Raw genomic sequence first — 14,542 nt, 5'->3', positions numbered from 1 at the left:
AATGCTAAGACAGGTCTATGGCATTATCTTTCAAGTAGTGGGATGTGCTTGTTTGATTGGGTTTTTATATTTATTTTTTCCTGTGATTGTACCTCTGAAACACTTTGACAAGTAAAAACCCACACAAAGAACTGTTAATTCATGGAAGTATTTGGTAAGATAATATAAGATAGAGTTGAACTGTAACTCAGTTTTCCTCTGCAGGTGCTCAAGGTGCTAAGTGTTTGACATGTTCTGAGTAATTTTGCTTGTGTACAGTCTGTAACTTCTACTTAGGTTCAATTTTTATTTGCCAATTTATGCAGGTTTCTTTGCAAATACTTGTGTATGGGAAACAAGTCAAGCTGTCCAGGCATGCTGTAACTTAAATACTCAAGAATGATCATGTAAGCTTTGGTTCGCATTGCAGAAACTTTGTTAAACTATTCCCAGGTGCACTCACTGGCTCTAAAGTACATTTGTTCTTGTGTCATAAGCTCACAGAAGGTGTCTTCAAGGTTCCTTTCAGTCTTTTCTTGCTACTGCTTCCCCTACTCCTCTCTGTCCCACAGGCCTGCACCCTGCTGTGGGGGGACCCAGCAGCAGCTGATGACTGCACAGCCGCTCCTTCACTCTCCCCACATGGGACTGGGTAGAGAATCCCAAACTTGTGACAGGTTCCTTCATTGTTTCTATGCACAGTTCCATAAGATTGCTGCATTGACCTGCCTGTGGCACTGCTGGTTCTGGCGCAGATCACGCATTTAGTAAAACACGCTTAAAATTTAAAACTGGTCTGAGGACACTGGAACCTCTTGACTCACTTGGATCTCTGCTTCCTCCTCTGTCTGCTGTTTTGTAACCATCTTTAACAGCAATCGCAGTACGCTTGAACTGCATAGCAATTCAAACATACATAGCCTGCAAAACTGTCAGCTGCCAGTAGTTACTCAGTTAACCTCATCTCAGGCTGACTTTCTTTTCCAAAAACTGATATTTATTTAAAGAGCAGTGGTGGCATCCTCAGTGTTAATTCATGTGCTGCATGCAGCTGAAAATGGAGAAAGCCAATAATTCTTTGTGCTGAAATTCTCCGTCACTTTTGTTTAATTCTCAAGAACTTGTGTGGGAAGGGCATTTGGTGGATTGCTGACATTTGAGTAACTTTTTCATCCTTGCTGTAAAGTGGATGATTTCCAGGGAACTCTTAACACAGTTTGGGGCTTTCATCCGTACTTGAAACAATTCAAGCATGAGAAAGCTCAAAATGCAAATAGGCACATGTCTGAGAATGTGTGTACAGTTGATAGCAAGGCTTGTGGGAAAAAAATGCTTGTCCGAAGTCTGACTTGCCTGTGTAATGTGAATAGCCTTGTAAACACACAGCCCTGCTTGTGCAGGGCAAGGTCCTCTCGGATCTGTCTGTTTCTCTGCATCTTCTTCTGATGAACTCTGCTGTGAAGAAGGTAACGTGATTATGGTGAAAAACCAGTCTGAGTGTGACACAGGTGTCGTGAAATGTGATTCTGAGACAATCAGGTAAAGCAAAGCATCGTAGTGTGCTTTTCATTTCAAGGAATGCATCTGATTTTTCCAGATTTAAAAAATAAAGTCTTAGATGTCACTTCAGCTGTAATAATCTTCATCATGTTGAGAGAACACCTTAAAGCACTGAGTGAGCACCTGTCAATATTTATCAATTTTTATCATGAGATAGATGTTATAGGTCATTATGCTTCAGGTAATGGCTGCTAGATCAGATTAGGATTCTTTTTAGTACTAAAGAATAGGCATTAAAAAAGAGTGGGGGTTTTATACCATGCCATAGAGCTTTGGTGCTTTGTTAGCAAGCCTTGTACCTAACGTAAGTTGAAAAAAAAATTTGTGCTTTCCCAGCTCTCGTTGTTCTTTCATGGCTGTTCTAGTAACAGGTTAGTGGTTTTTTTGTTGTTACTGTTTTTTTTGGAGGGGGTATCTAAAGTCAGCAACTGTACTTAACTAAAATTTCTGAAAGTTACAATCGAGTGCTTGCAAACACCAGCTGCATTTTTCTTTTCCTGAGGTTGTCGGTGTGTGCGGTGTTCTTCTAGATACAGGCAGAGTGTTCAGTGCTTGTGGTTCTCCGATGAAGGAATCTGGATTTTGTAAGGAAGCTTACAGAGCTCTGAGTTTGGACTTGATAGAAATTTCACATGGAAAGAAGTGGGTGACTGACAGCCGAACGGGGTGTGTGGAAAGGACAAGCTGAACAGCTGGTAGCAGCAGTTGGTTAGGAGAACCAGTCTGGAGCCACTGTAACCAGCAGGAGGAGAGCAGCACAAAGCAGCTGAAGGTGCAGATAGTGTTGGTGATAAATACCTCACAGTCAGAGCTTGAAGTACAACCTAGGAGCAGAAATGTCTTAAGAAATGTGATTTACTATTCCTTTACTGCAAATAGGGCTGGAGGAAGATGGCTCTTGTAGAGCTCCGTGGTCGCCAGGTTACTGTACAAGCAGTATGCTGCCTGTACTACTGTAGAGGGAATGCATGGTGGTTTTTTAATTTATTTTTAATTGTACTTCCAGAGGTGCAAATACTGTTCTAAAACATGTATGGCTTGTGCTTATTTAATGTTCTGCATTTTCCTGAAAGGAAATGCTTGCTAACCAAATTTTTAATCTCAAAGTTTTTCGTATAGACAGGAAAGTATTAATCTTGCAGAGGTTTAATTAATCTGAAGGTGTGTCAGCCTGAGCAGTTGTATTCCCTGCTGCTTGGAAAACCAAACACTGAATAAAAATGCTTTTTCCTCTTGAATACCTTTAAGTTACAATAGCAGCAGAACGTTGGAATTGGCAACTACAAGATGGATGGTTGAGAGAAATAGAGAAGATACTGAGAAGTCCAGAATAACTGATGTAGAAACACGGAAGGTTTGTATGTCATGGATCAGGGTTGGGAGGAAATACCCCAGATTTACAGGTGCATGGGAGATGTTAGGATCGTTTCAAGAAGTCTAGCACTCTTGCCCCATATTTGTATTTGCATGGATAACAACTTCATTTGTTAGAAATGGGTCTATATTTATCTTCCACTGCTATGTAAAGATAAATTTCTAAGAAGTACGGCCGTGTATCACAGTAGGTCCTTGCTTGGTGTGGTGGGCTTGCTTGTTTGCTGCTGCTGCTGTGCAGTTTTTCCCGAACAGCGGCTCACCCAGGCAGCGTTAAATCAGCTGGAAGCCGCTGTAAGTGAGGGGAGCTGAGGAGGACAGCAGCTGAATATATTGGTGATCTTTAGTCACAGCGATAACAGTTTTTCTTATAAGCAACTCTTAAAATGAAAATTTTTGTTAGAAGGTAGTGTTGAAATGGGTTCTGGGTTTTCTTCTCTGGTATTTTGCCTTTGTATGCATATTTCGCTAAATGTGAACATGACCGTTAATTGCTCACATGGGAAGAAAACAGGCAGAGTTGTGCGTGTTTGTTGGGAGTGAGAACTGGATTTATGCTGTCTTTAAAAGCTCTCGGTGCCTCAGAAATAAAGGGCAAGGCACTTCACTTAGTGTACAGAGGGGGATGTGCTTTGTGTCTCGTGAGCTTCCAGCCTTCTCCTGTAGCAGTCAGTTCTCCTCAGGGAGACAGACCGAAATTCTCGACAGTTCAGACTAAACACTTGTGGTGGTCATGGAAAACGTTCAAGTAACTTTGAAGTATTTGGGGGATTTGCTTCGTAGTTGGTTAATGGACAGGATTTTGATTCGACTTCTTGCTGGTGAAATACATTTAACTGTCGATGTTTGTTGCTTCTCTTAGCTTTCCCGATCAAAGGATACCTGTCTTTTTATTCTCCCAACATGATTACATTATGCAGGTAGACTGTCTACAGTTTCTAATAGTTCTTAATTTTTAGTACCAGTTTTTATTCTTAATCGTTCTAGCAGGAAACAGATTCAGGAAAATGTGACTTTCACAGTAATTAAACGACAGGTTTTTGTTCAGGCTGTGTTTAGAATGAGATTAAATTTCTCTGGTGACATTGTGGAGAGTATTGGTAAAGCTTAGATAGATAAAAGTAGATACACTGCTCTGTAATGTCATTTTGGATGAGGGAAGGAAAAAGCTGCTTAAGTGTATTAGATTTTAGAGTGCTTATCAATGGTGGGATTTTTCTCCCTAATCTGGTTTTGGAAGTGAAGCCCTGGGACGATTCATCCAATCACTTTCAGGAATTTGTTACTGCCAGGTATGTGCATGGCATAGCAGTTGATTGCGTTCGCTTTTAATGTGTGTACAAATGGCTGACTGTCATCTTGCAAAAAGTACTGGTTAAAAAGTACAGTCTTGATCACAGCGTGTAATATATCTGTGGGAGGCAGAGGAATAATAGGAGATTTTTTTCCCTTTGAGTGTTTAATCTGAGATTTGTCACTATCAGTATTCCAGTGGTAATGGGCCTAGAAGGGGATCGATTTGCTCATACTTCAGTATCTTAAAGCATTGCTTGAATGCTGCTGTTGCAGTTTTTCAGTTGTAGACAGACTGTAGTAATTTTCATGAAAATGAAGAGTAGCTGGAACAAAAATCTTTAACAATCAGCTGGCAATAGATCATTGGACATAGCGTAAGCCTTAATAGCTGGTAATGATCACGTCTCAGAAACATGCTTTTAATTCATTTAAAAGAAGAGAAACTAGTTTTTGCTGGAATAGACATAAACTTGGGATTGTGTATTTATGAAGGCATCACTGTAAAATCCTCTTTATTTTAAATTAAATTTCTCTTAGAACATATCAGACATCTCTTCACTGAAATGAATTGGTGTGGAACTTGGGAGAGTTGGAGGAAAATTAATTTAGTTTCAGTAAAGATGTATTTCATCAGATAATGGTTGGAGCAAAAGATCCAAAATGAGTAAATAAATCAATGCCAGGGCACAGGGAATGGGACACTGGAAGGTAAGCAATGCTTGCATGTGTCACCCAATATATGAGACCAGAAATGGAATCCACCTGTGTCCTGTGAAGCAGTGTCTGTTGTCATCTGTTTTTGTGCTTGCTTTTGACTGCAGTTATGAACTAGAGTCCATGTGTATATGTTGTGTGATTGTATACTTGTAATTAGTTCAGAGCTGGTCGGACAGTTGCCCTGTTTGTATCTTAACCGTGTATCTATGCGTACAGTGAGCTGTTGGAGTTCAGTGTTTTCATTTTGTTTATTTGTTTTTAAAATACATACTTTTCTAAGCTAGTTTTCTTTACACTAGAGGGCAGTGGAAAAGTGTAAGTAATTCATAATAAATTACTTCTTAAGGAGCAGCTTAATTGACTGTCTCTGTTCTTCCAGAATAGTTTGGAATAAGATCAGTGGCTGTTTGAGAAGTGAAGGTGTCTAGGAGTTGCCCGTGTGGTATCGGAATGCAAGTCTTGTCTAGGCTCTTGTTGGCATGATTAAACCCTCCATTAATCCAAGAAAAATAGGACATCAAGAACAAAGTTGCAAGGGCTCACAAGTTCTCTGTCACTCTTCAAACAATGTAAGCTTGTCCTCTCCAATGGGAGGGTTCCACCTCTACTGCCATACCACCATCATCTGTCTCTGACATCATGGGCCAACATAATAACTTAAGAGGCATTACTTTTGGAGCAGCCCTTGTATATTTGTGGGAATTGCTGGTTAGTAACTCCTCTGAGAGTGCCGCAGTCTGAAGAGAAGTGTTTGGAAAGTTTTGGAGCACACTTCATTTCCTTGAGCAGAACAGTTACTTGAGGCAAAGGTCCTAGGGAAGAGAAGGACGTGAGTGCGTGATCAAAGATACCGCTGGTGTTTGCCTTGTACAGGAGGCTGATAGCAGCTGATCTTGAGCTTGTTGTACACACAATTACAAAAACAATTTCTGTAGTTTCTCTGAGTAGGCCTTTCTGTAGTGCTGTTCGTACTTGGACAAGAGAGCACTGCTAAGAGTAGGGAAGTAGCTTTCTTGTGGTATGAGATGTAACTTTCATCAAGTTTGAATGTTTTCTTGTTTTCATTGAATTCTTCAGGAAATGTTGGCAGCATGTCAAAATATTAAATGTATAGGCTGTAATGTTATGTTGTTGTCAACTTACTTCAGTAATAGCAATAGCAACAAGGAGATTGTGATGGTTGCCCGCAGCTATTGCACATCTCAACTCATGCAGTAGAAAAGCCCAGCTGAACTCTTCTCTTATTTGTCTCTTCTCCAAAAGGGTGCTCAGGCACTGCAGTGGGCTGCCCAGGGAGGTGCTGGAGTCACTGAGCCCGGAGGTGTTCAAGGAACATTCAGACATTGTGTTGAGAGACATGGTTTAGTGAGAACTAATGGTGATACGTGGGCGGCTGGACTGGATGATCTCGTAGGTCTTTTCCAACCTTGGTGCTATGATTCTATATAGTACCTAGACATTGGAAATGAAATAGGATTCTCCGTATTAGGTTGAGAGGAGGACAGAGGACAGACTTGACTGGCTTTCATGCTAGTACCCTTACCTATCAAGTTATCTCCACTCTTCTTATTGTTACCATCTAATTAGTTATTCTTGTGGCTGTTTAGATGCATATACATGGCTGTTGCAACTGCACATAACTTCTTTTTCACCTTTCTGTTTCACATCCTAGGAAAATACATATGAATTCAAGATCATTGTGCTGGTGCTTGGTTGTGTATGCAGAACTCTGTTGTATTCCTCACTTCTACCTCCCATCCTCTCACATTTTTTTTCAGAGCTTCCATCTTCCTATTTCTCTTTTCCTTTATACATCAAGTGTAAAACTGTTGCCAGTCATGTTCCATGGGTTAAAAAAAAAATAATTTAAACTATCTAAATCTTATTAGGACTTGGTTAGAAATTGAATTGTTAATGTTACTGATATTTTAAACAATATCTGGAACCTTTCTGCAACTGGACCTGCAGAGCTGACAGCATTGATGCAGGGATGACATGAGTTGGCAAGAGGGAAGAGGATGTGTATGTTTTTGTGTATATGGTCACTGTATGTATAGTCTGTGAAAGAAATCTTCACAAACTTAACCGGTAAGATCCCTTCGTAGCACAGAGTATAAGAGGCCATAGTGTGGAATGGAGGGTGGAGGTGCGTCATTCTTAATATGCGTCTGGAGACAGGTGGTGTGGTTTTAGAAAGTATAATAAATATCATGGGATAGTGGGCAGGCAGACGTACAGAGGCCTTCGAGATGAAAGGGCGAGCAAAAGGCCTTTTATTTATCCACCTGGAATTATACCCCAGTGGCTTTTTCCTTGTGAGGATGCGAAAGAAAACCTTCTTGGTGTAGTTTTGAGTGGCTCTTTTTGCAGCTCAGAGCTTTTAAACTGGAGTACCAGGAGTCTGAGGACAGAAGTGGAGAGGGCCGTCCGGTTTGGGCTAGGACCAGTTCACCACTGCTGCGTACACAGTTCTCCAGCAGATGGGACTGACAGTCGTTCACTCCTGCAGTTTTGCCCATCCTCAGCTGCAGTCTTGTAGCAGAACTAGTGCTCACTTGGCCCTGTGGGTGAGCGCTTCAGGGATTCATAGGGGAGAAAACAGTTTTTCTCACTGAAGTGGTTTCTTACTAACTCGGATGAATTCAATTATCCTATAAATTCAGGAAAAAGTACCTCTGCTGCAGTATCGATCATAGAGTCACTACCTCTCTCCTTCTGCTGGAACCTTTTTAGACTTTCCATCTATCACTATTGCCTAGTTTATGACATCCGTCATCTTGCTTGCTAGTGTTTCGAGGCTGCGGACTGTGAAGACTTGCTAGGAAATACCAGTAGGACAGGATGAACACAGAGCTGCTAAAAACACACTGCAGAAGTACGTTCTTGAGAGACTATGGCAAAACCTTGCATGCAGACTCTTGGGAAGGAAAATTACCTGTAGGCCAGAAAATGGCACCAAAATTCAGATGTTCCTTTCTGTCTGATAGTGTTTCACTGAAATATAAAACAGAAACCTGATATTCCCATTAATATTTTTAGCAGTATCACATAGAGTGGATTTGTTACATAAGTTGAAAGATGCCTAAAGAATGAGGTAGGCAGCAGAGAGAGAGGCTGGATTATTTTTTTCTTCTTGCTTGTATTGCAAAGTCTGCATGCAATGGTAGGTGCTTCACACGAACCAACCCTTTTTTTTTATTTAAGGTTGTTGGTTATATTTCCTTTTAAAATGCTTGTCAGATCTGGGTTCAGATCTTTAGCAGTGCTGTGCGATTATGAATCTAGCGAAGGTTTTTTGGAGTTGTGCTTTGAGTGTTACACTCTGAGATGTGAGTTTATCCTTCTGGGCATCTCCAGATGGGCACTTAATACCGGTGAGATATTTTTCCATGAATTCTATTGCTTTAGCTCTTCAACTGTAGAAAACAGCAAGGATGTGAGGAAATGGATTGCAGCATTCAAATAATTTGCGACAGAGAAAGCACAGCATGAAATGAGGTGTATTAGAAACTGATAGGTGCTCAGTAAAGGAGCTGTTGGTGTTGTGCACTGAATTTTATGGTATCTGAAGAGCAGCGTAGGTCTGTCAGTCTAGTCCTCTCCTGTACCATGAGGGGACAGAATTGTGGTTGCTTGTTAAGACCTTTACTTTGGCATTTCCTGACTAATGTTTTTTGTTTTTTTTTTTAACTTAGGCTTAATATGACTTTCTTTCCCTTTCACAGACGTGACCAGGAACATAGGCAGCGTGCAAAAGTCTCTAAAGGCGAATCTGGAGTTAGTAGATTAACTTGGAACTTGCACTGGGCAGTTCTGAACATTGATTTCTCGGATGTTTACAGAGGGATGCAGTTTTATGGGGGAGAGTAAACTACCAAGCTTATTTCCATTGTTCTGTTGTTCTTGTTATTATTATTATTATTATTATTTTCTTTTTTAAAGCTTAGTAGGCAAGCTGGCCACTTTGAAATTTAGCAAGGATTTCATTTCAGATTTCAAAACTTGTTTCTAACTTTGCTTAGTTTTGAATAAGATGCATCTGGAAAATAATTTGGAGTTAAATAATTTCGGAGCAAACAAACAAAACCCAAACCACAGAATAGAAAGAACCGCCCAAACCAGTCCCTTGAAGTCACTGATAAAAATAGGGTTTCTTCATTGCTTTTTATTATAATTTCTGTTGGGCCTCTTTGTTTCTTAAACTACAGGTATGCTAATGCTTGCAACCATATCTGGCACGCAAGACTATTCTTTTGGCCTGCAGCTAACATCAAACCACCTTCAAGCTTTGCCTGTCTAAACTAAGATGATGGTAAAGAGCTGCTGTGGCACTGGAGGTGCAGTGAGAATGGAATTGCACATATATACCTGTAGGTCTGTGCAGAAAGTCCAGTGCTTTCAGGACTCACGCTAACTTTGCAGATGTGGGTGAACTGTACTGTGTACATGTATGTTGAACATGTGACAAGGGAAAAGGCAGATACCTGAGAGGAGAGGTGGCGAGGTCTGCTGTGTCAGGAAGATTGATCAGCTCTTCATAGTGAAGGATTCTGTAATTTTCCCTCACTCCTCTAATTTTGTTGTTTCCTTAGACTGCATCAATGGAGCACATTCAGGGAGCTTGGAAGACTATCAGTAATGGTTTTGGACTCAAGGATTCTGTCTTTGATGGCCCAAACTGCATTTCGCCGACCATCGTCCAGCAGTTTGGTTACCAGCGCCGAGCATCTGATGATGGCAAGATATCAGATACTTCTAAAACTAGTAATACCATTCGAGTTTTCTTGCCCAACAAGCAACGTACAGTGGTAAGTCTGCGTTACCTTTATGGCTATAGAAATGCCAAGCTTCACAAAACCTCACTTGTGTTTTTGAATATATTGTCATCAGTTTTCTAATTCTTGAGGACACACGTTGTAACCTGCATGGCTGTATTTTGAGACGTAGTATTTCTCTTCCTTGCTGCTATATTTTTCCAATATACATGAGCAAGATATGTTGATTATATATTCAACATTAAAAGACAGTAATTGGCTAATGTAAACATTGCTGCCTCTGTGAGGTAACACGTAGTCATTTCTATCACTGTTTGATTCACTCGAAGTATGCCCACAGGGAAGTATGGTAATTAAAGCGTTCCCTCAAGAAGCTTCACTTTATGGGATTTCCCAGAGCTGAATACACCAATAATAACTAAAATCTTAATCAGAGCCCTCTAAAATCTAAATTAAGTCTTTTTCTAAACTTAGTATTTCCATTTGCCTGCATTTCTATTCTTTTTATAACCTACCTGCATGTAGGAGTGTTGTACAAAATTGGTTCACAGAAACTTAGTAATTGTAAGAAATGAAAGTAATAAAATGGCCTTAGAACTTCTTTTGCCTAAGTGCATGCTAGCAGAAAAAATGCCTGCCTGACAGGTTGGCTTAATGCGCAGTGAGTTAAATTGGAGGGCACAGAAGTTTGTAGTTACATAATTCAGACACTTACTTATTTGTTAACTTTAAAAGTCATCAGTTGTGGGAAAAAGGAGGGGCCAAAATACTTTTTTCTCCGAAAAAGCTTAAACAAATGATACCATCACTCACTACGTTGTTTTTTTTTTTCCTTTGGACACAGGTAAATGTGCGAAATGGGATGACCTTACATGATTGTCTCATGAAGGCACTTAAAGTAAGAGGTCTGCAGCCCGAATGCTGTGCAGTTTTTCGTCTTGTTACTGAACCAAAAGGGTAAGAGTCCATAATGTTACATGTGGAACTGTCAGCTAGAGAATTTAAAAATCTTGTTTCTAGAGTGGTGGTAATAATGCTTCTTTCCCTCTTTTGCTAATTTCTTTTTAAAATGCAGATTGTAAACACTTCCATGTTGCTTTCTTTACCCTCCACTAGTGCAAATCCTTAAGCTTCCTGGGTTATTACTTTTTAAGAAAAATTCTAAGTATTAAATGTGTTCAGAATGAGGGGTACACGCAAGTGCTTGTTGCATCGTAAAGTTTTTGTCATACACTAGTTGAAATGATGCAGTATGCCTTCATATCTGAGGTGCAGTTCTCATTCTGCATTTGCAGTTTATGAACTTCAGTTCTAGAGATTCTTGGCCAAGTTAAATGAAGATATCCTCTGTGCTCAATTTTAAGGCTCTGCATTCCTCTACACATTTTCGATATTTGGATTTAAAATCTCACTTCAGGTATTCCTTATTTTTTGTAGGACCGGGGATGCTGCTATTAAATACCAAATGATTCTTTTACAAGCTGAGGGAGTGAAGGTATCTCATGGAGTTAATACATTTAACTTCACACCTCGACAGGCGTGGGCTTAATGCTCGCTTAAGCCTCAGTCACAAGGCAATCATTTGTGGTTTCACATCTCTGTATAACTGAGTCCATTCTGAGGTCACAAGTAACTTCAGTGCTGAAGCACATAATACAGCTTTCATGTCACTAAGCCATAATTCATAATTTTTTGTTTTGTTTCTGAGGGTGTTGTTGCAACTCCATTGTAGCTCCTAGGTTGTTTATTTCAAATAATCTATATATTTAAATGACTTGCTTAAAACAAACAAAAAGAGTTGAATTGCTATGGCTTCAGAGTCACTTCTAATTTTCCTAAGTTAAAGATAGTGAAATACAGATCACTGTAAGAGGTTAGGTGTGATTTTTTTGTTTCTCAGTTTACTCAAGAAAGCTCACAAAACATAGATCACTGATCAGACGTAACTTCTTACCTCCTAAGTAAATTTATCCTCCCCACTTTTTCTTTCAGTAAAAAAGTGCGTTTGGATTGGAACACTGATGCTGCCTCCTTGATTGGCGAGGAACTGCAAGTGGACTTCCTTGATCATGTTCCGCTCACCACTCACAATTTTGTAAGCATTTCCTCCTGTGTACTTTGCAAAAAATGTTATTAGTTGAACTATATGTTCACTCAAGGAATGTTATAGCCACGAGGGGCCTTCTAGCTCTGTAAATATGGGGGCTGGAATTCAAGAAGCAATGATTTGTTTCCTCCTCCTCGCTGCTCCCCATGAATTAAATTGGCTAAATATCAGTTGATAATGGAGTGTCAGAATTTTATTTATATTTCATGATTCCTAGATGTCAAAAACTTTAAAAGTTCACCATCAACACCCTGATGAACATTTTTTTTAGTTGGGATTATATAAATATATATTTCTCTAGCTATTATATTAAGATATCATGTCTTTAGAGTTCAAAAGTGGGAGATGACTTGCATTTTCAGTCTTCGATTAAAAAACACTAGATAAATTCAGCGGCCTTATAGTTCTGTTGGCAATTGTACTGAATATGCAGAGGTGTTGTTAATTCTGCAGGGTCTTGAGGTTGCTTTAGGAGCTGGTGCTGCCTGGTAATTTGACTGTGATTTTGGGGGGGGGGAAGTATAAGATTTGCTCAAAATAGAGCAAATTAATAGAGTGAATCACCAAGGTTGTAAAAGACCTACAAGATCATCCAGTGCAACCATCCACCTATCAACAATAGTTGTCACTAAACCATGTCCCTCAATACAAAATCTAAACATTCCTTGAACACCTTCAGGGTTGGTGACTCCACCACCTCCCTGGGCAGCCCATTCCAGCGCCTGACCACTCTTTCAGAAAAGAGTATTTCCTAACATCCAGCCTGAATCTCCCCTGGCACAACTTGAGGCCATTCCCCCTCGTCCTGTCACTAGTTACAAGAGAGAAGAAGCTGACCCCCAGCTCACTACAACCTCCCTTCAGGTAGTTATATGGAGTGACAAGGTCACCTCTGAGCCTCCTCTTCTCCAGACTGAACAAACCTTCTAGGCCTTAACATATGTAGATGAAGAAGCAGTCAAGATTACAGATAAGTAGATGATGAGGGCTGTTATTTGTTAATTTAAACAAAGAGATAGTGCCCAATTGTTACAGTTTTACCTTCCCTTATTTTGTTTTCCACATGAATGAACTCTCTTTCTGCATTCCAGCCTGTTTTGTTTTGCTCCAGAAATATACTGTGCAAAGTGGCAAAACCAAGGACTACCACTGACATCAGTTAGAAAGCTTAGGATTGATTTGCAATAACTGAAAATAGCTTTGTTTACACTTAGCAGTATTAGAAAACTACAAATACAATTGTCTGCAATTTGTTACAAAAACTAATATTTTTCTCCAGAACTGGAGGAAATTCAGACTTACAGCTGTTGTGTATGGTATGCTCTGGAGGAGGAAACCCTTTGGTTCAATTTAACATCTTTTTTCTGTATTTCAGAAGCTTTAAAAATGTTAGACGCCATTTTAAAAAATGGAATTTCCTTAAACTGTTTTATATCCTAAGAAAATGATTTCTTGTATTAGGGTTATTGGTTATCTGTGGGCTCACAACAAATATTGTGACGAATAAAGAAAAACACATGGTTCTTATGATCTGATCCTCCTTCACTTCTGATGATACCAAGCAGACAAAAAAAAAAACACCAAAAAAAACCAATTCCCACCCCACCCAGCTCTATCACCTTACTAAGTGCTAGATGTTGCTTTTGAGTCTGATGGAACAGATTGTTTTACGTTATTTTTCTTTAAATGATTGGGCAAGCAGTGCCCTAATGATTTGTAAGCTTTTCCATGTTTCCAACTAAACAAGAAATACATACAAGAAAACTTTTAAGTTCAGTAACATCTTGGGGGCGCTGATAATAATTTACCATTGTTTTTATTTATGTCAAGCTGTAAAGATGTTCATCTTAGCTAATGAAGAGAACCTTGGATTAATCATTCAATGCATTTTCTAGGCTCGGAAGACATTTCTAAAGCTTGCGTTCTGTGACATCTGCCAGAAGTTCCTACTAAATGGGTTTCGGTGTCAGACGTGCGGTTATAAGTTCCATGAGCACTGCAGCACTAAAGTTCCAACCATGTGCGTCGACTGGAGCAATATCAGGCAACTCTTGTAAGGACTGTTCCATTTTGATAGCAATAGTAGTTCTCTGTGACAGACAGGCACCTTGGGCTTTTGTTGTTTGTTGGTTTGTTTTTAAAATCTTAGCACAGAGATGCATTTGAATCTTTGGGAGGAGTAGTCACATTCATGAGTTTACAGAACACATATGGATGTCATAAAACAGCCAGCAATGACTGTCTGTCCCCAGGTGAAGAAGGCCGGCTGCGTGCATTTTGTTATTGCTGGGAATTTCAGTATTCTCAGACAAAGAAATGAATGTGTTGGATGATCAGGCAGGTGCTACAATGCCCTTCTGAGTCAGCATGGGAAGGCATCCTAATTCCTCTTTCAAAATACGTCAGTGAGAAAAAAAAAATCATGACTCAGTTGTTTTTGAACTGTTGGAAAGGTGAACGTTCCAGGAGTAGCAGTGCTTTTGATACCCTACTGAAAATGAATGGAGTGGTGAGAAAACTGATGAAGGACAATACTTAGATAATATCGATTAGAAAAAGTTGAAAATCATCGTTAGAAGTTCTTTTATGCAAAAGAGTTAAAACCCATAAATGTGTTTGTATCTTTATTAGTTATTTTTTTAATAACTGAATTTGGTCATGTAGTTGTACTGATTAGTAATCAGAATTCAGGATGATTGTGTCAGTTGATGCTACTGGGGGTTAATAAAAATTA

The 14,542-nt window shown here is 39.6% G+C and overlaps 1 protein-coding gene across 4 annotated transcripts in view; it reads left to right on the top strand.

Annotated features, from left to right (window-relative positions):
• Nucleotides 1–14,542, top strand: part of RAF1 (Raf-1 proto-oncogene, serine/threonine kinase) — a 44,068-nt gene that overhangs the window by 9,954 nt on the left and 19,572 nt on the right. For 3 of the 4 annotated variants that reach the window (XM_021409300.1, XM_021409301.1, XM_021409299.1), the window contains exons 3-6: nt 9,519–9,734; nt 10,546–10,658; nt 11,694–11,796; nt 13,704–13,861. In XM_021409300.1, coding sequence (XP_021264975.1) covers nt 9,528–9,734; nt 10,546–10,658; nt 11,694–11,796; nt 13,704–13,861 — 581 coding nt within the window. In that variant the 5' untranslated portion in view covers nt 9,519–9,527. Of the gene's footprint in view, nt 1–9,518; nt 9,735–10,539; nt 10,659–10,996; nt 11,119–11,693; nt 11,797–13,703; nt 13,862–14,542 lie in introns of those variants that run through there. The other variant, XM_021409302.1, reaches the window with a different exon arrangement.

Source organism: Numida meleagris, chromosome 11 (genome assembly GCF_002078875.1).
Source record: "Numida meleagris isolate 19003 breed g44 Domestic line chromosome 11, NumMel1.0, whole genome shotgun sequence".
Lineage (NCBI taxonomy): Eukaryota > Metazoa > Chordata > Aves > Galliformes > Numididae > Numida > Numida meleagris.
This window is presented reverse-complemented; position numbering and strand designations above follow the sequence as displayed.